We start from the raw sequence: 24452 nt of genomic DNA, 5'->3' as shown, positions 1-24452 counted from the left end.
TGTTAGCACACTTTTGGGGTTCACTAATAATAAGGAAAAGCCAAGGCATAAGGTCAGGGCCCGTATCGACTACTGACACCTCACGCCCTTGGTGGTGTCGCCTCTTCCCAGGCCCACCTGCCCCTACCCTCGTCTCCATTCTAGGAATGGAGGCACGGGGTGGTGTGACCAGGCCTTGCCCTCCTCCCTCCCAGCTGGGTGCCCAGTGGTAGGCATCAGAAGCAGCAGCCGCAGCCTCATGTCTTTCCAAGACAGGCTGCCAGGGCTGGGATTCAGTATCAGCCTTTAAGACCTGGCTCAGGACTCACATTTTTCTTCCTGTGGGGCTGCCGGAAGCCTCCCGAAGCCTCTTTCCGGGTATCCCACTCCCGGTGGCTCGGGTGGCCACTGCATCTACCCTCTGGGAGGCAGGTTGAGAGCAGCAAGCTGAAACACCCATGGGGTTCTCTTGCCTCAGAAGTGCTGTCTGTGAAAGTAAGGTTGGTCCATCTCTGACTTACTGCTTTCTAAATCACAGATCCTCTGGCTGAGCAGGGGGCCGAGGCTGCTGTCAGTGCTCCACTGCCATCTTTTGTCGATGCGTCTGACCTTGAATGCGCCCTGTGTATGAGGTATGTGATGGGGGCTATCACTTATTGCCCGAGGCTGCTTCTTCTGGGGAGTCCGGACCTTTGGGCTAGTGACCTATGTTCGGTTGGTTAGCATGGAAAAGCATGGTTCTAACAGAATGAAAATCATGCTGTTGTTGGTCACGTGGGCTAGCTTGTGTCCCTTGCTTACAGGTTATATTCCCTACACTCCTGACTTGGAGATACCTAAAGAGTGGGAAGGAAATGGTCTCCTCAGAGCTCACACTCAGGGCCACACTCTGAATGTCTTTGGTTTGGCCTTCATGGGATTTTTTTTGGGTGGAGGGGGTTGTTGTTAAATGTGAATGTTTAGAGAGAGGAGAGACACTCTCTAGTTGGCCATGGTTCCCCTCTCTCTCAATTGCCTGTGTCTCATATTTGCATTATTTTCCTGGTACCTTGTAGATATTTGAGTTCATGACCCTAGAACCAGTCTCACCTACTAGATCAAGATCCCAAAGCTCAAGGGCTAATGTCAATGCCATAGGCCTGTTCTTTGGAAGCCAAATGGAGGGCCTGACTGGTTTTCGTTTTGAACAGTAGCAGAACAATATCACTTGGCCAGGCATCCCTTTTATACCCAGTGGGGAAGCGAATTATCCACACACCTGCCCACCGCCTCGGGAAAAAAGGAAGCTGTGTGAAAAAAAGGACTTTAGTTCGGTTCCTTTCACAGCTGTGACTTTGTGGCTACGAGGAGGTGCTCCAAAGCCAGATGGCCTGGGCTTGAACCCTGGCTCTGCCACTTTACTGGCTGTTTGACCTAGAGCAAGTGATTTTTCTCTGCCACTGTTTTGTCATCAGTAAAATAGAGAAGAGTAGTACCCAGCCTATGAGGTTGTTATGATTAATCGAGAGAATCTATTTAAAACACACTTAGATGGGAGGGAGACAAACCATAAGTGACTCTTAATCTCACAAAACAAACTGAGGGTTGCTGGGGGGAGGGGGTTTGGGAGAAGGGGGTGGGATTATGGACATTGGGGAGGGTATGTGATTTGGTGAGTGCTGTGAAGTGTGTAAACCTGGTGATTCACAGACCTGTACCCCTGGGGATAAAAATATATGTTTATAAAACACACTTAGAATAGTGCCGGACATAATAAATACTCCATGTATGTTAATTCTTTTTCTAGACCAGAGATTCTTTAAGCCCACGGACCCCTGAGGAAGTTCTTTGTATGGATTCTAAAAGATCTGTGAATTCCCTGAAGTTGTATGTAAAAATGTGTATGTGTGTGAGAGAGAGAGAGAGAAAGAGAGAGAGTGTGTGTGTGTGTGTGTGTTTCCAAAGGTCCACAGATTTCGGTAGATTCTCAAAAGTGCTTTTTTTTTCCCCCCAAAATAGCATTAAAAGAAGGCTGAGACATTTGTATAAAAGTTATTAAGATGGTTGACCCAAGAGATGTTAAGAAAAATCCTGTGGTCTACCACACAGTGGGGTCCAGCGCCACCCCCAAGGATCCTGGAGTGTTTTCTTGCCCTTTGCAAGCACGTATGCCTTCCATATCAATCATGTGCTTTTGTATTTGGGAGGACTTTTACCGTACGCATAAAAATGAGTAAGGAGCCCATTACCTGGACATGTACTTTTTCTTCCTCTTAAAAATAATTTCTCTTAAAAATAATTGCCTGGGTGGCTCAGTGGGTTGGGCCTCTGCCTTCGGCTTGGGTCCTGATCTTAGAGTCCTGGGATCTAGCCCTGCACCGGGATCTCTGCTTAGCGGGGAGCCTGCTTCCTCCTCTCTGTCTCTCTGCCTTCCTCTCTGCTTGCTTGTGATCTCTGTCAAATGAATAAATAAAATCTTAAAAAAAAATCGAATTGTCAGATTTGCTTCTGAGCTCGGGCAGACCTGAAAATGAACTGTTCGGCAGATGAATACAGCAGCACCGAAAGAAAGCCTTCCAGATACAATCGGGGAGTTTTAGGTGGAGTAGGTGAGAGCGTGGTGGGTCATGTTACCAGTTCCCTTTGACCAGCTCCCCGTCCCCCTCACAACAAAGCGTCAGGTGGGTCATGGAGGAGCCAGGATACGAGGCAGAACGTCTGCTTCCAAGCAGAGAAGGGGACCTCCGCCATCATTCCTCTAAGCCACAGTCTTTCAGGTGTCAGACTTTGCTAGACTTCGTTTAGCTTGTTCAGAAAGTCCAGGTCTTTGGCTGGACGTATCCTCCTTAATACTCCTCCCAGCATCCAGCCAACGCAAAATCAAACACACAGACTCATCCTGTTTGTGTTTTTGCCGAGGGCTCAGAATCCTGAGGTTGGAGTTCTTTTGTTCTGTTTCCTCTGCTTTCTCCCTTTCATCTTGTTTGTCCCTGATCTCAACAGGGGGCTTCAGAGAAGGGTTAGAAATTTGCTCCAAGAAATAAACACCAAGAGGATAAGACCCCCTTCTGGTTTGCTCACCCTGAGCTTAAAAGCCATTATTTCCCTTATCCTGCCCCTCTGTTCTAAATGAGACTTCAAAACAAAAGCCCATCTTTGTTTTGGGTAGCTGTAGTATATAGGCTGGTAACTTTTAAGGGGACCCCAGCTGCTTCAGAGTGCAGAGGAACCCACCAAGTCCAGAGAGCTTTTCTGGCCGCAAGGCTCTTAACTGTAGCCCTTGGGACACCTGGGTGGCTCAGTCAGTTAAACATCTGCCTTCAGCTCAGGTCATGATCCCAGGGTCCTGGGATCGAGCCCCATGTAGGCTCCTCACTCAACGGGGAGTCTGCCTCTCTCTCTCTCCCTCTGCCCTTCCCCCCACTTGTGTTCTTTCCTTCTCTCTCAAATAAATAAATAAAACCTTAAAAAAAAACTATAGTCCTGGGTCAGAAACACCCTCCCAACAGGGTTTATCTGTAAGGCAGAAATCAGATGTTGACAGAAGCTGTTTCTTGTGCATGCTTTGTTTGAATACAGTCTTGTCAAAGTTCCTTGTTTCCACCTCTAGTGATTTTTTTTCCTTTTTATTGTCATTAGGATTATTGTCCGGTTCTATTATGACCCTCATATGTCTTTGGGGGAGAGGGTGTCTGAGGGTTGAGATATTTTCAAACCATCTACTGGGTCATGAAACTAGACATTTGTACCTCCTCTGCAAGTCTCTAGAATGAAATCCAGTCCTGTGGCACTGCGTTAGTAGAAGACAAGTTGGAGTGCGAAGTTCATCCGACTCTAGAGGAAAACCCAGGAGCCTCTTGTACATCTTGCAGGGAAAAGGGTGGAAAAAGTGAATGGGATAAGAATTGGAGCGTGTCGTAATGAGACACTTCCCTGTCTCCCAAGTCCCCCTGGCTGAATTGGGAGAGCTCTGTTGAGGGAAGTTGTTTCCTAATTCTAACCCCTCAGAACTCTGCCCCCCAGTCTTTCGTGACTGGAAACCCCTTGAGATTTAGCCAGCTGGAATCTCTTGCCAGTGGGGCCCCCCTCTGGGGCTGTTGTGGAACATCGCCTTTGGGGTGACAAGGATATTTCGAGATGTGGAACAAGAATGCTTGATATTTGAACCAGTTACCTAATGGCCCAGTGACCTCTTTGTCAACTGAAATGAAAACTTTGTATTTAACCTAGTTTTAGCTACTCAAATAGCTGGGTGTTAAGGAGTCGGCCCCACCATCTCTTTCCTTCCTTCCCTCTCTCTTTTTTTTTCTCTTTCTCCACCCCCCTCCTTCTCATTCCCTCTTCGCTCTCCTTTGATAGCAGCAAAAGAACACAATACAAGGATGTAACTGGTGGGAAAAGATAGCTATTTCTAGACAGGCCAACCATTTTATCTGGGCTGACATGTAACTGAAAGCATTTATTATTACTATTGTTTACTCCACCACTGTGACAATGTAAAATGCTTTCTTGTGAGAAAATCTGACTCTACTCTGATTTATAAATGTCTCCCTCAAGTGTTTCCTGCAATCATTACCTAGTGGTAAATAAAATGGAGAGGACTTCAAGTATATACCTATATCTAGCTCTATCTCTATATACAGAGTTCTCTCTCTCTCTCTCTTTCTCTCTCTGGAATGGGGAGAGAGAGAACTGTGTTGTCGGTATGTCTACACACAGATGGATGATGTCTGTTCTAGATATAGGTGTGCACGCTGTCGCTGCTGTGTCATATAGTGGAGAAGGAAGATGAGCTGGGGAACAAGGTGTGACTTCACACCCCAAGCCCTGCTACCTCCTAGCTAGCTGTGTGACCTTGGGCAAGTCCCTTAACCTGAGTCTTAATTTCCTCAGTAGTAATACATGAAGTTAATTTATTTGAAAAACAGTATTACACACACCAAGAACCGCAAGAGAAATATACTCCCTTTGTCTCTTGTCACTTTACTCCATCATTCTTTGGAGAGGAGCAGCATAGCCCCGAATATAGAAGCGACTTGAGTCTTAAAAGGTGATATCTTCTGAGCATCTGAACTTTGAATTATTTCAAAACAGTCACTATTTTGTCACTATGCAGTGTCTGTTGGCAGCCTTCCCGTCTGCGACCACTCAGCTCGGGGGGCATTTTAATCACAGTTCTTGCTGAGAGTTGCTGTTTCCTTTTGGGTCTGTTTCGTTCATCTGCTCATTAAATGTCAGTATTTACTGCAGTGAATTAGCCAGTGATGCCACTGCTGTTTTACAAAAGGCCAATTTTGAAGTTCTCAGGAAAAAACAGTTCAGCAGGTACAGATTCCTCAATCGTCATCATCATTAGTGTCATTGACTAAGGTGTGTAACAAATTTTCAGATTCATAGGACTCAAATTACTGGGAAAGTGGGACTTTCTGGATTTGGCTGCTGCAGGAGCTCATGGCAATGGTTTCCAAATCCGCCTGCAAATCACACTTGTGAGGAACATTCTAAATTGTGAAACACACATGGTGGAAAGTACATAAAATTAAAATTGTACTCTCTTAACAAAATTCTGTAGGGAGGATACTCGTACAGTCCTTCTCAGTTCAAGAAATAAAACGTGGCCAGGACCCCCACAAGCCTCCTTGTGGGCCACTTCTGGATCACATCTCCTTGCCCCTTGCCCACTGAAGCCACTGTCTTTCTTGATTTTTCTCTCTTCTTTTTTAAAAACAGTTTTACCGGGCCTACCCATGTATGCATCTCTAAATGGTATAATTTAGTTCTACCTATTTCTAAAACACTTCATATAAATCGAACTATCCAGAACATATTTCTTTTTGTTCTGGCTTCTTTTCCACAGTATTAGGTTTATTCACGTTACTGCGTACTGGTGATGTTTGTTCATTTTCATTCATGTATAGTGGCCCATTGTATGAATCTACCACAGTTTCTTTCTCTGTTCTATTTCAGAAGGATATTTGGGTTGTTTCTAGTTTGGAGCTGTTATGGACAACATTGCTATGAGAAGTTTCTATGTATGCTGGTACATACAAATCTTTTTCCATCTTGATTGGGTTATCTCTCTTTTTCTTACCGACTTCTAGGAGCTTTATGTATGTTGTGGACACAAGCCCCCGTTAGTCATGTGTGCTAAAAATACCTTCCCCCACTTGTGGCTTGCCTTTTTGCTCTCTTCATGGCATCCTTTAAAGAACTTACAAGTTCTTTGTTTTAATGCAATGAAATTTATCAATCTTTTCATTTATAGTTAGTGGCTTTTTTTTCCTTGTGCGTGTTTTGCCCAAGAAATCTTTTTTTCTTTTACCTTGAGATCATCAAGATATTCTGTTATGTCTTCTAAAAGCTTCACTGTTTCACATTTACCTTTCCAGCCCACATGAAAGTGATTTTTGTGTATGGTGTGAGAACAGCCCAACTTCATTTCCCCATACAGACAGCCCGCTATCCCAAATAGCATTTATTGAGAATGCTACTCATGTACTGAAAATCCCCCCTCTGCTTTGAAGTGCCACAGTTGTCATAAATGAAGAATCTGGGTCTGGGTCTATTTCTGGGCTTTCTAGTCTATTTACGGATTTGTCCTTGTGCTAGCCCTATACTGTTTTAATCACTACAGCTTTATAATAAGGTCTGATGTCTGGTAGAGCCAGTCCTCCCACAGTGCTGCCCTTAGAAGTGTCTTCGGTCCTCTTGACCCTTTGCCTTGCCTTATACCATTTAGAAATCAACTTGTCAAGTCAAAACAAACATCTGAAATAAGCCATTGGGATTTTTATCGGGATTAATTGGGTCTTCTTTACTTCCTTTCAATGAGGTATTTATAGCTCTTTCCATCATAGGTCTTGTACAGCTTTTGTTGGATTTCTTCCTGGACACTTGATTTCTAAATGTGACTGTAAATGTTGCCTTTTTAAAAATGGGTTTTCTTATGTTTTTTGCTGGTGTATAGAATACAGTTGTGTGTGTATGTATATTTATTAACATCCTTGTTAATACTATCAATTCTTACAAATTCTAATAATCAGTCTGTAGATTTTTAAATGTTTTTAAAAAAAATGTATGTGTTTTAGAGAAAGGAGCCAGGGAGGGCAGAGGGAAAGGGGGAGTCATTCTTTAAGCAGACTTCCTGCTGAGCGCAGAGCCTGACAGGAGGCTCAATTCCATGACCCTGAGATCACTGCCTGAGCTGAAACCAAGAGTTGGACACTCAGCTGACTGAGCCACCCAGTACCCTCTGTGGATTCTTTTAGGTTTGACCAGGTCACCATCACACCATGTGTGAATAATGACAGATTTGGTGTTTTCCATTCTAATCCTCATACTTTTTTTTCCTTCTTCCTTAGTACACTGGTTAGGACCGCCATCATAGTGTTTTTTGAAAATTAATCTTACGTTTTGGCCAATTTAATAACAAAAATATATTAATTCTGTTAAACAAATGAGCTGCTTTCTAAAACAGGAATATAACATTCAAAATGTAGAAAAGTGAACCTATCAAAAGTCTCTCTCCTACTCCAGACCTTCATGTGATTGTTTATTTTTTTTTTCTAATTTCAACACTTTAAAAATTATTATTTGTACTGGTACAGACTTATTAAATTCACTTTTTCAATGACCTGTTCAGTGTGTGTCCTCTCGTCTCCTAGAAGTCAGATGCCTTCTTATACTTGTCATACTGCCAGAACCTAGTTCTGCGTCAGCACGCAGAGCACGTTTGCTAAATGAGTAAGTGAGAATCCGTTTCGTGGATAGCTTGTTAAATTTAAACTGATTTCTCTTAAGAAACTATTCATTTCTTTCCCACGAGATGCTTTTCCCTCAAATTCCACTAGAATTTTTTTAATCAAGAAAGAGGGGAATGTGCCAGCAGCTGCTAGTCTTTCACTGGCTTGTTAAAAATATCAAATCTCTGTCCCTCCCTTTGACCTGCTAAATCGCACACTTGACCCAGTAGAGCTTCACGGTGTCTGTTTTTGAAGCTCTACAGGTGGCTCTGATAATTCAGTTTGGAGACCAGTACAGGATTCATCTGTGCAGAGATTAGTAAGATTGTGGAATCCAGTGATTTTCAATCCTGGCTGCACTTTAATTAAAACCACCCAGGAGCTTTAAAAAAAAAAAAAATCCTGATGCCTGGCCCTTACCCTGGACCAACGGATCTGAATCTCTGCAAGCGTGGTCCCTGGCAACTGTATGGTGTTTAAAAGTTCCCCAGATGGTGGTGGAGGCTGGGAGAGGGGAGCAGGAGGTAGGATTTACAAAGGAACATGAGGCAGTATTTGGGGGTGACAGATATGTTCATGACCTGGATCGTGGAAATGGTTTCATAGGTGTGCACATAGTTTAAAACTTACTAACCTGTAAACTTGGAGTATGTGCAGCTCATGCATGTCAATTACACATCAGTAAAGCTGTTTAAAGGAAAAGCTCCCCAGGTGATTCTCACAAACAGCAGTGGTCGAGAATCATTGTTTGAACAGAGGGAGCACGCCACTGGAAGGTGGACATTGGATAGACTTTGATCTGCCAACTAGAAGCGACTTCCTCCCCTCTGGACCTCACTTTCATTCTGGTTGGGGGGGTTCAGTTTTTTTCTGGGTACTCTTCCTCTCTGACATTTTGATCCTTCTGCTCAGCCTGGCTCTGTGCGCCAGGCTGTTGTTGCACCTCCTGGCCACACGAGGGGGCTGTGCAGCTGGCTGCCTCTTCCTCTCAACTGAACACTCCTGTGAGGTCAAAAGAGGCTGGTCAGGCATCTGTCTTTCCCTTCTGTCTGTCCTTTGGTGAGCGCGGGTCCCACTTCTGAACCACCATCTTCAGCTGCCCCCACCCAGTGGTCCTGATGCAGGTGAGCCTTTCTTTTTAAGCAAAGTAAATCCATGAATCTCTGAATGTATAGAACAGCTTTTTTAAAAGATTCCCCAGACTGCTTTGAAAATATCCAGCTCCTGCAAAGCAATTAAAGTGGGATCTAATTGAAGTATATGGAGACAGATCTGCATATGCATGTGTGTGTGTGTGTGTGTGTGTGTGTGTGTATCAATAAACACATTGACAGTATTACTCTACTGCTTCTAAGAAAATGATCCATTCATACAAAAGGTAGTCATCTATTTGTTACAGGTGCAATATTGAGATCCTTCAGGCAGTAAACATTGCTTAGGTGAAAAATGGAGTCAAGGTTAGCAAACAAGCCAAGTCTTTTTGCACTGTACATATGATATTAAGTACTTAAATGAGTAAATGTGTGAGACAGAGTGTGTGTGTTTATCTGTGTGTGTGTTTACATATCTTTAGGTGAACAGGTTTGCTAAATATTTTAGAACAGAATCTATTCAGACACTCTGGGCATTAATCTCTATTTTTCTGGGATCTGACAGGGAAAAACATTTTAGATGCCAGTCAGAAGAGACTGACTAGAACTGATGTTACAAAATGATCTAGCTATGTCATAAATGTTGATAAATGCATTTTTTAAAAAATCCAGCTCAGGAATAAAAAAGCAAATGCTTTTCTGAAGTGCAGAAACAGCAGGGAATTATTTTAAAAAGGAAAGACACCCCCCCCCCTTACATAGAATTTTCCAGTACTGTAAAACCTTAACATTGACTAGCTCTGTCTTTTATTTTTCATCTTATTGCATGTTTCTTCCATTTTGATTCCTAAATTTCAGATTATTCTATGAGCCAGTCACAACACCTTGTGGACATACATTTTGTTTAAAATGCCTTGAAAGATGCCTAGATCACAATGCAAAGTGTCCACTGTGCAAAGATGGTCTTGCACAGGTAAGACATTCTTTCTGTCTTGATTGTGTTAGCTTATTTGGAACTGGATACCAAAATGGTGTCCTGTTGGATCCCAAGCCAGTGCACTGTGCTAGGGAAAAATACTCCCTCAGGCCATCTATCTATTTTTCCTGTCTTAGAGCTACCCCTCCTCTCTTCACAAAGTCCTTCAGGAAAATGGGGCAACATCTAGGTTTTTATGAACTGTAAATAGTGAAACTAATTTGTGATGGAACCAAAAGGATTAAATTGAGGACAAACAGGGATCCTGGTGCTAAGCCTATCATGGCACCTGATTCATTGCAATCTTAGGTGAATCCTCTGTCCTCTCTGGGCTTGGACGAGATGAGTGCTGATGTCTTCTCATCATCCTTGTTTATTCTGTGGTTTGAAGGTATCACTCCCAGGTCCCCAGAAAAACCTCACAGACCTTCAGTGTAGTCCTTGTTCCATGCTCCCCACCCCCACCCCGTGAGCTGCTGTACTTACTAGCAGATATTTGGCCACTTGAAAAGCTCTGCAGCTTCCAGGTCCTCCAAAAGGAACCACACAGGCAGCCACCATTGTTTTTCAGGTGGACTGGAGGACTTTCCTGTAGCACAGGAACACCTGGGAGCCCATCTTGTTTTCCCTCCCCTGGGGACTTGTGCACGACACATTATAGTCAGTCTTAAAGTTCCTTGACCCTTGTTGTCCCCAAGGAGAGGGCAGAAATGCCAGGCTGTCTCTAGGTGAATGTAGGTCCAGAAAAGTCACCTGCTGAGCTTTTCCAACACCCAAACGTTTGAACAAAGGGAATGGAGTGAAATAATCAACCAGGATAATCCTGGGTGTGTGCTGGCCTGATGGTGGGTGAGGAGCCCATGGTCCTTATACATAACAATACACGTGTGTTGTGGTAACACTACAACATTCATGTAAACAGAAAGAAGAACCTGCTCTTGCTGAGCACCCGGAGAAAACCGCTGTTAACATCTCAGTATGTGCCTTTCCTGGGTTTCTGTTTTAGCATCAGCGGTGGAGTCTGGATTAGCAACCTCCTGAGTCATTGCTTTTCCCCAAAGACTGGGACTGGGCAAAGCAGCTGATCCGCCATTAGGCGGTAGCAGGGGCTGGGAAGGCATCCTAAGAGCAGATGCTGCGGGGTCCCAGACTCAGGGGCTAGAAAATATTCTTGTCTGTCTCTGTGTATTGGCACAGGGGCGCACTTACACTGTGTCCAAGAGCGATAAATATTTTATGCCAATCACGTTCACTGCAGAATAGACACACAGAGCCCATACTGGGAATGGAAAAAGGGTCTCCAACAAGCAATTTTATACCCAGGAGCTCCCCCTGCTGGGTCTCTATGGGTAGTGTCCGTAGCAAGCAATTCGCAGATGTTTTAACTCTCATTGTCTGGTTCACACAGTTAAATTCCCATTGCTTACGGATCCCTGGATATGTATGGAGTAGGGGTGTTTGCGAGGATAGTAGTGACCAATGGACCTGAGTTTGGCTCTGAAATCATGGTTTATAACATAATTTCAGTGATAACCTAGATGATATATCTAAAAAACAGATTAAAAAAATCACCAGTATTTAGTTGTTGTTTTGTTTTTAGCTAAAGCTGGGCGGGGGGAATATTTAGACTGACAGTATCCAGAAGCCGAGCATTGGGGTGGGGTGCCGTGGGTATGGGACAGGTCAGGAAAAGATCAGTGTTTGAAAATGGCTTTTTCATGCCCCAAACATTTTGACCAGACTTTCAGTATATCCCAGATGGAGACCATTTTCATGAGCTTGTAAATGCAGTAACCAGAAAAGGAAAGGGAAAGATTTGCCCTCCCACCTTTTTCACAAGCACATAATCTCAATTTGAGCATTTTAGGGAAGCTATGAGATTTTTAGAACTTCAACACAGGTCTTTTTCCCTTGTTAAAATATTTTTGCCTAATTATAAAGGTAATTAGTCACATGTAATATCCAGAGAATATATGCAGTATGATTTATCACCTGCTAATACATGGGTCCAAATTACTCCAATATGTGGGTCATTCGACTATCCTACTGACAAAAGCAGGCGTGCTTTGTGTTTTTCTGAAGACTGATTAGTATTTCATTGCCCTGTTCCCCCTTTAGTGCTTGGCATCCAGAAAATACAGCAAAAATGTCATAATGGAAGAGCTAATAGCTAAATTCCTTCCAGAAGAACTCAAGGAACGAAGGAGGCTTTATGAAGAAGAAATGGAAGAACTTTCTAAGTATGTATATGCACGTTTTCTCTTTTTTCTTTTTCAGTTTGACCCACAGAGGCTCATAGAACTGAATGTGCACATTTCTTCCTAACTTTTCACTTGATGATATCATTTTGGTAGCTTGACATTGGCCTTGGTGAGAGTATCTACACTATAGAAATTGGCAAATGCTGTAAGCCAGAGCTTCCCCCAGAAGCCAGTTGCTCAGCGCTTACCCACGCACCACAGACCATTGACCAGGTCACATCTTGGCACTTGTGCCTGGGTGTTGCTGGTAGGAGGTAGGAGTAAATTTGGAGTAGCTAATCAGGGGAACTCATGGAGTGTACAAAAGACTGCAAATACTTAAGCAGGTTCTGTGAGGTTAAGAACTTTGGTGCCAACCAGACCTGGGTTTGTGACCCAATTCTGCCACAAAGCGAGTACACTTCAGGACCTCAGGCAAGTCCCTTGACCTCTCTGGACCTCAGTTTCCTCATCTGTAGCTTGGGAATAATCCGTTCTTACCCCACGGACTTGCGAAGATTAAATGAGCTAGTGCACAGTAAGTACTTAATTAATGGTAATGGTAATAGTGAGACTGCTGCTTGTTCGGTGCTTCCTCTGCCTGGCCCATGGGGGAGGCAGGGTAAGGAGGCAAGGAAGGAGGGCTCCTCCGCTGGAAGAGCAGCCCACTGGGAAAAAGCGGGAGGCAGTCTCTCCCTTCTGCCTCTTCTACTGCTGCCTCCCGCCTTCCCATCCCCACTGGAATCCTCACAGCATTCTGGGGGCCAGGTGCCTGGTGGCAAAAGGTGCCCCCCTTACAGAGAACACCTCTGAACTGCCACAGCTTCGTTTGAGCGAGCCTCTCACTTCGGATGATATGTTCTCCTGAGAAGCTAGAAATTAAATCCTTGTTTTTCTCCTTGACTTAGAGTAGATCTACTCAGGGCATCTTTATTTCTGATTCTTAAATTTGCCTTGAGTTTCTCTGAGCCCTTATCTCCAATATCACTTAGTGTCTTATGAATAAACACTGGGGTATACTAGAGGGATATCTATTTAAAGAAGTCCTAAACTTAATACTGCGGGGATGTGGGCAGATGGTCTTATAGCTATTGATAAGTTCCAGTACTGGATTTACCAGACGAAGAAGAGAACGGTGATGGAGGAGGCGCTGGGCCGGTTGGTGGTTTCCCATCAGGCTGTGCGTCTGCTTCTTCATGGGCACTTGTTGAAGGGCAGACTCCTGGGTCCTAACTCCAGAGCTAATATACCAGTATCTCAGGGGTCCTGCAGCCCACTGTCTGGACCGAGGGCCCCCTGGTGACTGATGCACAGGAGCTTTTGAGCATCACTAGACTAGCACCTTACCTCTCTGCTACTCCCTCGTCCTTCTGGCTGGGTCTGCCCAGCAGGTCTCCTGGGGGCTTTGTAAATTTGAGATGCTGATGGAGACCTTGCAGAGATTTTCCCACCATCCCCCTGGAGGGCTGGGTCCACTTTTACCACCAGCACGACATCTGAAGAGATTGTTTTGAGTAGAGAGCATTAAAAAAAAAAAAAAAAAAAAAGATTGAGGAATAGCTATCACCCACCATGTGAAGGTACTAGAGGACGTCTTTAGGCAAATTAGAACGTATAGAATATCGGTTTCAATTTCTCAGTGCTTAGGCTAACCTCTGCACCAGGTAACGGGACTCAGCCCGTAGTGTCCGTGGCATCTCAGGATTTTTTTTTTTAATCAGCCATCGAAATTTGAGGTCTCCTTGGGAACCACAAGGGGACGTTTGATCAACTTTTCTGTGTTCTGCTCCATTGCTTTGAGACATCCACATCATTTGCTCTTCCTGACAGCTTAAATAAGAACGTGCCTATTTTCGTGTGTACTATGGCCTATCCCACCGTTCCTTGTCCCCTGCACATCTTCGAGCCTTGTTACCGCCTGATGATTCGTAGATGCATTGAGACAGGCACAAGGCAGTTCGGCATGTGCCTTGGAGATCCCGTCAAAGGGTAAGTGGAGAACTATGGAGGGTGAAGGGAGGCTTGGCTGGAGAGGGATTTGGGTTGACTTTGGGGCGCTCCCAGAAGACGGGAGCTCCCGAGATTTAGTCAGTCCGTGACCGTGAGTGTTCATAGAGACCATGGTCTCCCTGGCCCCTAGCCTACCATGTAATAGGCTGCCTATATAAAGGAACCCCAGGATTAATCTGTTAAACGAGTGGCATTTACTCTACAGTTTGTTTCACTGGAAGACTGTGGACCTGGGAGTCACACTGCCTGGCTTTACATTCTGGCTCCAGCCTGAGCAAGTTTGACTTTGGACGAGTTATTTCTGTGACTCAGTGTCCTTATCTGCAGAGTGGGCACAATAGTGCCTACCTCACTGGGCTTGTCGGGAGGGTTGGCGAGTTAATGCGCATAAAACACTGAGCACAGTACCTAATACACAGTGTATGCTCCATACACGAGAGCAGTTAGGTTATCGCATAAACATTTTTCTTTGCACAGACTCTGCCTGTTGTGTAGTTGCCGCCGTGGACCCCAGCACAGGCAAATAGGCAGAAGTCCCTCGAGGCACAGCCTGGGATTACAGAAATGGTTCAGGGCCAGGGCACAGAAATGACTCAAGGATTTACGTCTGTACTCATACCCTATTAAGCAGGTTCGCGGAATACGGCTGCATCCTGGAGATCAGAAATGTGCAGTTCTTTGCTGATGGCCGCTCAGTGGTGGACAGCATAGGCAAGAGGCGCTTCCGGGTCCTCCATCAGGGCCACCGAGATGGCTACAATACAGCTGACATTGAATACATTGAAGACCAAAAGGTGAGGGCGGCCAGTGCCATGAATCCCAAGGCCAGGCTATCCCTGTAGCTTGGCCCACAAAGATGTTTGCAAAAGAATTTCTCAGCGCTGTTGGGGGTCTTGGGATTTCTCACCAAATTGTTATGGTGACACTGAATGCTGCTGGATTGCTGTTTGGCTGTAGAATGGCACCAGGAGCGCTCCATGTCCTGGCTTTCTCTGCCTAGCTGCTGAGTCCTATTCATGTGTGAGAAATGGCAAGCCAGACCAACCACGCAGAGGCCCGTTCAGCCTAGGAGTCAGGTCTCTGCCACAGATGTCAAGGGGTAGATAAGGAGCAATAGCTACACTTGTGCATTTTATGTATCAATTTATTTATATTTTCCAACTTTGTCTTTTTGAGATAATTATAGATTCACATGTATGTTTGTATTTTTTAAAAATATTTTATTTATTTATTTGACAGCTCAAGCAGGGGAATGGCAGACTGAGGGAAAGGGAGAAGCAGGCTCAGGGAGCCTGATAATGGGGCCTGATCCCTGGTGGCTGGGATCATGACCTGAACCGAAGCAGATGCTTAACCCACTGAGCTACTCAGGTGCCCCCGTACATTTGTAATTTTAAACATGCAGCCTGCTTAACAGTTCTTCCCTAAAACCCATCGTACCATAAAGCAGAAAAATAACATGTCCAGTTAATCTTTGGTGTTCTGGACTAATGGGTAGAAGAAAAGGTAAATAATTCCACGTTCATTTATGTTTACATTCACTACATGGTACAAGATTAGTAAATGTTTGATTGGTGAATGAATGTATTTGACATGCAAAATAGAGTTACACAGTGAGACACAGACATACTCAGGTCTCTTTTGCCAGTGCGCAATGGGAAACCAGATATAAAACATGAAAAGGAGAGAGGCATAAAGCAGCGTAAGCTAGTTGGACAGCATGCCTCCACTCAAGCCAGTGCGCCCCTCTGGTTTCCTACCTGTCTTGCTGTTTCAGCTAATTTACCCAGAGGAGACTTTATCCTTCCTCCTGCCCCTCAACAAGTTATGCACAGCCCATCCTCTGGCAGAGGAGACGTTCACATACCACACTGGAGAAGGCCGGGTGGGCAAGCCTTCCTAGGGGGGCAGGCTGGATGCCCAAGGGAGTCTGTGTCAGCAGCAGCCTTGGGAGTGGTGGAGAAGGTACAGAGTGCTTCATTTCCACTTTGGTACTTTCAGGTTCAAGGAGACGATTATGCTGAGCTCATGGGATTGCATAATTGTGTCTATGAGCAAGCGTCATCGTGGTTTCATTCGCTCAAATCATCTCTGAAGAATCGGATAATCAGTCACTTTGGTCCCATGCCAGAGAAAGATGCTGATCCCCAGGTACATGAATATGTCTTTTTGTAATGGACTGCCCCCACTGGATGAGAGAGCCTAGGGCTTGGGATCAGGTGGGTGCACGGTTGCCATTTGGCAGACCAGGAACAGAGAGGAAGATGGATCCTGAGTCAGAATTGGAGCAGTAAAGTAAAGCAGTAGGAACTTGGATCCAAGACAGGTTTTGAGAAATAAGTCAGGTGAGAGTTTGAGAACACAAACACCATCAACAGAAGAACTTTGAGTGAGGGTCCAGAGTCACACCACAGTAATATGTGGGAGTGACAAGATTCACGCAAAGGCCAGGCTTAAGAGAAGGGTATCCTGGGAGCTGAGACCAAAGGTTTCCAGTTCTGGGGAGTCCCATAACTCTCTTCCCCATTGCTGTAGGAGCAGGGAGTTGGGACCAGCTAACTTACAGGATTCGAACTGCAAACCCCAGAATCTTCTCACACCTGGGTCCCTCTCTCCTTAGCCTCGTATGTCTAGACCCTTGTCATTGTTCTCATCAGGGGTGAGCAGGTCCTGAGCAAACAGACCCAATCTTTAAATCTACCCTTGGCTGAATTATACTAGAAAGCAGTTCATTAGGTTCTACTGGATTAGTCTGTTTCCTGGGGAGACAGGTCCACTTGAGAGATCAAGCTGCAGATCAGAAGCTTTTCAGGAAATTGGAGATAGTTAAGTTTCTCTAAGCTTTGTTTGCCTGGTATAAATCAGACAATACTCTCTCTCTAAGACCAGGTTGGAGATAAGCTAGTTAAATATTTGCCCATGATCACCTCTCCCACATTCTGAGCTGGCTCCCTACATCGTCACTTCCATGACTTCCTTGATTGTTTGCTTTCACTCTGTCACAGTAGTGAGTTGGAATATGTATGTTCTGATTTCCCTGCCAAGAGACTGGTCCTTACCACTCTAGCTGTGTGACCTTGGATAAGTCCCTTCTCCTCTCTCAACCTTTCTCCCAGCTCTGAAATGAGGGAGGTGGGAGAGGAGGTCTTCCAAGTCCCCTCTTCTTCTTGCATCTGGGGCTGTAAAACACCGGTCTGTTCCCTAATGGACTGAAATGTCTCACTTTCTCCAGACCACAAACGTGCCTCTTTCCTACCTACCCCCCCATGCAAAGGCATGAATGTTGAAGGGAGAAAGTCCAGTCAGTGCTTCCCAGTGACCCAGCTCCTGGCTCTGGGCCACTGTGACTCAGAACTACGTCAGAGCTATGAGCAAGCTCATGATCAAGTGTAACGTTCCCCTTCACCTTTTGGAAAGCATTCTTCCTCAGTCAGGCAGAAGGTAGCAATCAGCAATGACACAGCATATTCCTCAAGAAAAAACACAGATGCCAGAGAGTGATTCATAAGGGCTCGATGACACAGAAAGCTGAAATCTTGGGCTCATTTCCTTTCTTATTAGAACCATTATCATATTGCTTTGGCAGCAGCAAAAAAATTATAATAATAATTTAAAAAATCATCCAGTTTGATCTAGTCAGTGTTGCAGCCCCAGAGGTCCCATTAATAAGAATTTTCTAAGCTTTGGGAGGAGATTTCTCAGAAATCTCAGAAATAGCTGCAAGTATTAACATCACCTTAAATGTCTTTGTTAATGGCCCTGGGAAAGATAGTTTAGAATATGTCAATTTCATATCCAGAACTAATAATAGGAGGGAGAGCCTGTTACAGCTCACAGTGAGGGGCAAAGAAGAATTCAGAAGCTACAGGCACAGAGAAGCCAAGAAGGCAGCAAGGTTTGGGGAGAATCAGGTGAACCAATTTGGAGGCAAATATGTAGGTGGTCTGACCAGAGTGGGGTTCTGTATAGTCCTAAACCCATCTTCTGGAAGTTGCGAGTCGAGAGCTCATTTCAGGCTTCACAGGAAATAAGTCACCAGTGTCTAAAACGTGTACCTGAGACGCTGCTGACAAACTGAATTTCGGTAAAGGACTCATGTGGGATGGGAAGGGTCGTTATTAAAAAAGAAACCTGGGGACCGAATACATTTCTAATGTGAATGTGTTTTCTAACTGGAAATTTTGCAGAGTGGGATTGCTGTGCTTTGGGGCTGTGGATCATAGGCTTTGGTTTCAGAGGAGAAGCTAGCTGTGGCCTTGTAGAGTGACATGGCATGTGGGAACTATATTGCCTTCAGCCAGGAGCAGGGAAATAAAGGGAGTTAAGAGACATGTCGAGCCCAAGGGATCATGGGAATTGAAGGCCCACAGGTGGTAGGTGTCAGTCCAAAGAACCTAAACAGAATCTTTGAAATGGAACAGACTGAGTGGTAGATATTCTAGCTCACAGAATCACACTGGCTGGGAGGTATAGGGTATCTGTTAGGATATTGATTTGTTTGCTTTAACAACTACTAAAAATAACCGTGGCTTGAACCAGATAGAGAGCTGGGGCAGCTCTGTTCCATGAGATCATTCAGAGATCCAGTGTCCTACATCGCAGATCTCTACCATCCTCAGAATGTTGCCCCGTCTTTCTGATAGAAGAAGGCTGGTCGTCACCATGTTCACGCTCTGGCCGGGAGCTGGGGGGAGAGAAAGAGTAAGGTGGCGGGCCCAGGACCTGTTCCCGGCGCATGATCCGGGAGTTACACATAGAACTTCTGTTTACATCTCATTAGCCAGAACCTGGTCTTGTGGCCTCCCCTGGCTCAAGGCAGCCTTTGTTTTCTGGGTGGCTACACGCCCAGCTCGGATAAGGGGACGTAGACCTGGGCGTGATCAGCAGGGTCTGCCGTACACAGAAGCAGTTCGTCCTGCGACATTTACCGTGCGGTGTGGGAAACCTGCAGACTGAGCTCACTTCTGTGAAAATGGGATGAACCCATGTGTTTCTCTGTTGTAGGTTAACCCAAATGGCCCAGCCTGGTGCTGGTGGACGTTAGCGGTTCTCCCACTGGAAAGCCGAGCTCAGCTCCCATTCCTAGCTATGAGGTCCTTAAAGGATAGACTGAACGGCATTCGGCGAGTCCTGGCCTTTATATCCCGAAACCAAAACTAGTGAGAGTGGATTGCTGAAGAGGAAGGCCCACCCTCCCCACCACCCTTGGGGGAGTCATCTTGTAAATATATCTAATTGCAATAACATCTTAAGAGAAGGAAGTATCAAACAGGCATTTCCTTGCTGTTGGTCACAGAGAGAAAATGTGTAGAAAGACCAAAAGCATGGGACCTGTTTGAAACTTTCTGTCTTAAGATGCTTCTTGACATGCTGCACAACGACATGCTCAGCAGAGGTGTTTAAAAGCCCAGAAGAAAAAAATTCCTTTGATTTCGACATAAACTTTTCCGAAAGTTTAAAGTGGTTTTGCTTTAATTTTCTTTCTTGCATAGTTAAGTGTGTGGTTGAAATGTGACACACAGATACTAATAACGTCGTGTTATTTCACTGACTTGAGTTCTCATTCCACATGGTTCAGGGTTTATACAGCATTGTGTAAAATAAGGTTCATCGTTCTATCCGTTTTAATAATTTATTTTTTGCACTACAGTATCCTTTTTTCTACATGTGTGTTTGTGACTATTTAAGTGTATGTTACTAAGAAGCCAGTTACTTTATTTATTAACGTGGTTTACCGTGTACCAAGGGGGAAATAACAGTACTAGAAATGTGCCATTTTTGCTTTTATCACATGTAACTGTGATTCTTAAACCAGTTCTCGAACAATTTCCGGATCTACCCCATTGGAAGGTTAGAGGAAGTTCAGGGTCACATAGAGATTACTGATCTTCGCAGGTTCCATTTGGCTTTCAGTTTGGGTTCAACAATATAAGATACACAAGGGATTTGGCATACATTATGGAATAAGCCAGGGTGAGGTAAAATAATCCATTCTCTCTGTGTTATATGGAGTAGGGCTGAAGGAATGACTTTCTTTCAACCAAGAGATGAATCTGAGGGGTGTCTTTCAGAACAATCTGTTGTAGGCATTTATCTCAACAATCTAATTACAGTGAACCTCATGTCTCCCCAGTGCAGTTAGGTGTGGGATTCTGAGGCAGGATGATTTTTAACCCTTCAGAGGGAATGATTTTCAGTCTGGCACATCATAGCCTCCATACCCCACCTCTTCTCAGGGTTCTGGGGATCACGACCTGGCTAGCACTGGTGCAAACACATGAAGAAGAGCTCTTTGTTATTAAAATGCAATGAAGCCAGTAGAAAAGGTAGAAACCCTCAAAAAAAAAAAAACACCCAGAAAAACTATCTTTTCAGTTTGTAAAACTCTTTAAAGGAAATAGTGAATCCATGATTTTATCTAAGCACTGCCTTCCCTCCCAAACACTACAGGCCAAAGATAGAGGTACAGCGGAAGGATAATGGGTAAGAAGGTAAGAGGGAGGTCTTGTTTAGCCCGCTTAGTGCTAGTGTGATTCCTTTAGTGCCGGGAGAACCTGAAAAATGCCCTGAGGATGGCGTGTCACAATGACAATGGGGTGAAGAGATTAGGACAGGCAAAAAGTGAGTCCCACCATTCACACTGTCGTGGGCATTATCACCCGATGTGATGCCGGGGTCCCTCCACCCCTCTGAGGAGGGCTTAGTGCCTCAAGGAACCGTTCTGGCTTCTTTCATCACCACCTTCGTCCAGAAACAGAGAAGGGAGAATGAGATGATCCAAGGCAACAGAACAGAGATTCACATAAGCAGAAACTCAAGGATCTTTTCTGCACTTGCCAAATGGATGCTATATTGTCAGAGTGTTATGTTACCAGGCATGATGTTTGCGGCCAGACCAGGCTAGTGAAAAATGGAAGTATAGGCGTGGTTACTGCCCAGGCAAATTCTGCAGGGCTCAGGGAGCGGGAAATTAAAGTCTCCCCCTCCCACTTGGTGCCCAGCCACGAGGTCGTAGCATTAGGACTCTAGTGAAATATTTTCCCATCATCTAGTGCAAATGCAGCAAAGAAAATGTCATAAGCATCTCCCCTTGGTGTTTTGTTTTATGATTTAACACTTTCTGGGGCCCAGGGTCCTAATCTAGGAATTGGCAGTGTTCAGTGCCACATATACAGTTGTTATGAATGTTATATAAGGTAGTATTTATGTAAATCACTTAGAGTGTCTAGCGCCTAGGAGAGGTTCAAAAAATAATAGTTTTGATTAGGTTATTCATAGTTATAGAATATCATCAGGGGCCCATGTTTGCATAAAACACTGTCTTTACACACAGGACCCATATCTACTCCTTGAAACGTAGTTGGGGGGATCCGCACCACTGATTCTTGGACTATAACTTGATGCTTTACAGTTAATTCCTTTTGGAGACAAGTCTGTTTGGGAAAATGAAAAGGCTAGGGAACAAATGAGGGTTAGAGACAAGGGAGACTTCTGGGCAAGATCATTTTTCCTTATTTCAATAGGACTAAAAAGTAGTGCTCTTTGGAGGTCTAGAATTTCTGATATAATGGAAGTCTTAAGTTCTAGCTCCATTTCAATAACCAGCTCATCATTTGCTCTTCAAAGAGTATTAAAAATCTTGGCCATGCCAGAGTGAAGAGTTTTACAATCTGACTTTTGTGCTTATTAATTCATGGGATTTCTTTATGCTACTGCCACAGAAGTTTATTGTGAACCTAGTAAGTACCGGCCACCAAGCCACGTACTTGCAGGTTCATTCCACGAACATACACAAGTTTGTGGAATCATTTCTTTTCCACATCAGCCCTGTGAGATCAGTTATCATCCCCACATTACAGATGAGAAGGCTGGGGCCCTGCAATGTTTAACATTTTGCCCAGATAACACAGCCAGTTAATAGCCAAGCTTGATTTTGAACCCCTTACTTCGCAGATTTTTAACATTTTGGACAGTTTCTGTTACACATAATTTTATTAGATAGTCAAGGTAAGTATGACTGGCTCATGATTCAAATGGCAGTTGGGGGTTAAGTAAAATGCAGTTACCTCATACATCATAATCTAAGTAGAAAGGAAAGTTTTTTTTTTTAAGTAAAATTCTACAGTATAGAATATTTTATGTTGATAAATGAGAACCTAACTCCAACAAATAGATCTTGGCTGGGCAGAATTGCACTGTACTCTCGATAGCCTAAAAACACATTTGAGTTGTCTTCTAGCAAGCTTTTGTGTCAGCAGTGGTTGGAGGCCAGATGTAAGGCTGATGAGCCTTGGCTTTCTTTGGGATGTACTTGAATGGGGTAGTCAGCTGAACATGACCATTTTCACCACTTATAAACTGATTTTGCTGCCAAGCTTGGGTATGAAGATTGTACAGAGAAAAGACATAAGGCTAAATCTAGGCCAGAAGTACAAGACATCCCCCTTGGTAGACTGTGCCATTTATTTGGATAATTTTCTCGTTTTAACCTAGATTATACCTAGATTATTTTCTGTGTGTATATATATGTGTGTATATATGTATATATGTGTGCATATATATATATATTAGGTACCAAGCAGATACGATGCCTTTCTGCTTTGTACTGTACTACTGCTGCTAGCTAATACCCAGCAAAATGTAGAAAATGAAAAATGTTAAACTAATTTTCTGTAGACAACTTGGAGAAAAGGGCACCTGCCCCTGACTTAATGGGGCTGAGAGACCTGACTATTTTGAGAATTTGCCTTTTCTGAAGGCTGACTGCATCTAGCCCCATGGCGTTTCTAGCTCTGCCTCTGGGGCTGGCCTGGGCTCAGATAATCCCCTGTGACTGGCCGTCAGAGCCGTGGAGCTCCTGAGGCTGGTTCACAGCACCCAGAGGTCTCTTACTGTCAAACAGATTGCATGCTGTGGATAGACCAGAATCCATCAGGGACTGTGCTCCCCTGCCAACTCCATTTCCAGGTTGGGAGCTTCATTCAAGGACTCAGAACTTGAGTTCCCAACATGTTGACTTTGCATCCGTTTCTGTTTATCGAGGCAAAATCGTAGCAGAGGCATATAAGGATGCAAATGGAAGGCAGCCCAGATAATGGAAAAGGACAGATTTTCAGCCCATCTGGGGCTTGAGGAGTGAGGTTTTGATTTAAGATTGAAAGCAGTTCTGCAAAGCAGGCCGGCTGCATGGGCTACAGTGTGTGCCCCTCCCTTCTTTCTGAGTGCAGAGGGAGACAAGGAAAAGGAGTCACGTACAATGTACGCATTCAGTTCCTCTTAGAACGATAGCTCCCACTGTTCAACTGTTTTATAATCCTGGTGATACACATCCAGAGGTGAAATGAAGTTGTTCTCACTTACAAGTGGTTATTTTTCAATGCGCTAAGTTAACCTTGAGAGAGAAGTGCCTGTAATCTCCGTTCCTGGTGTCCTTCTAAAGCTTTTGCTTCACGACTCTGTAGCTGTTTAAAAATTTGTCGCAGCAAATGTGATTAACAGAAGTTTACAAAGCAACACGGTAGCTTGTGCGTCATGTTAAAAATCGCCTGTTTCTCTATTGTCAAAGCAACAACAATAAACAGCAAAATAAAAGGAGCGCAAATAGGCCAATGTGGCATCATAGGCTTATCTTAGATACACTAGCTCCATCTTTTCAGGCCGCGCTCAGTCCTGCCAGGATTAAAATCTCAAGCAGGCCGTGCAAACAGTGGCAAATGTGTGGGTGTGCTTGTTAGCCCGCTTGTTTGTTCAGCAGCCATTTTACTTTCCCGCTGTAATGAACTGGAAGGGAAATTAAGATAATGCTTCCTCCCCGCCCCCTTGTTGTTATTCAACTACCTCTATATGCTTGGTTTCTCCTTATGGGTTTCTTTCTTCCAAATCTATACAAAATGCTGTTTCAACTCTTCTATGTTGTAATAACAATGTGATTGATGTAGACTTTTGCTGTGAAAGATGTTCATGCATTAAAAAATGTTTCCTATCGTTTCACTTTATATCTAACAAAGCTCAACCCATAACTTTTGGGCAGGAATTGCCTAAATAAGTCATCATTTTGTTGGAAGCCGAATAGAAGGGAAAGCTAATGGACCATCTATTCTGTTCTTGTTCCTGTTGCTTGAAATACATTTGATCAGAAGATATTTCAAGGAAGTAGATTTTCACTCAAACAGTAAGCTCTCACGCATCTGACAGTGAGGCCGGCGTGAGCTAGTTAATGTGACTGATGTGTTCTGAAAACCTGGCCATAAACTGTCTTTCAAAAATGCAAAAATTGTTTAAAAAAAATCTTGTTATTTAAAGACTTATGTTGAGTGTTTTGCCAATAACCCACCCCTAGTTTGTTTGCAGATCCGTTCATCTGTTGGGTTTGCTTCAAACAGAATACACTACTTACCATTTTCTTTGCCAAAATAAAATGTTTGTGAAAAGCAAG

General features: G+C 44.2%; 1 protein-coding gene across 4 annotated transcripts in view; it reads left to right on the top strand.

Annotated features, from left to right (window-relative positions):
- LONRF3 (LON peptidase N-terminal domain and ring finger 3) overlaps positions 1-24012 on the top strand; it is a 38574-nt gene extending 14562 nt beyond the window's left edge. For 2 of the 4 annotated variants that reach the window (XM_059384750.1, XM_059384748.1), the window contains 7 exons: positions 518-611; positions 9650-9764; positions 11886-12007; positions 13838-13996; positions 14649-14811; positions 16019-16168; positions 19022-24012. In XM_059384750.1, coding sequence (XP_059240733.1) covers positions 518-611; positions 9650-9764; positions 11886-12007; positions 13838-13996; positions 14649-14811; positions 16019-16168; positions 19022-19177 — 959 coding nt within the window. In that variant the 3' untranslated portion in view covers positions 19178-24012. Of the gene's footprint in view, positions 1-517; positions 612-9649; positions 9765-11885; positions 12008-13837; positions 13997-14645; positions 14812-16018; positions 16169-19021 lie in introns of all 4 variants that reach the window. The other 2 variants (XM_059384749.1, XM_059384746.1) reach the window with 1 other exon arrangement.
- The last annotated feature ends 440 nt before the right edge of the window (positions 24013-24452 follow it).

Source organism: Mustela nigripes, chromosome X, assembly GCF_022355385.1.
Source record: "Mustela nigripes isolate SB6536 chromosome X, MUSNIG.SB6536, whole genome shotgun sequence".
NCBI classification, from domain to species: domain Eukaryota; kingdom Metazoa; phylum Chordata; class Mammalia; order Carnivora; family Mustelidae; genus Mustela; species Mustela nigripes.
Note: the sequence above shows the minus strand (reverse complement) of the source record. Positions and strands in the feature narration are given on the sequence as shown.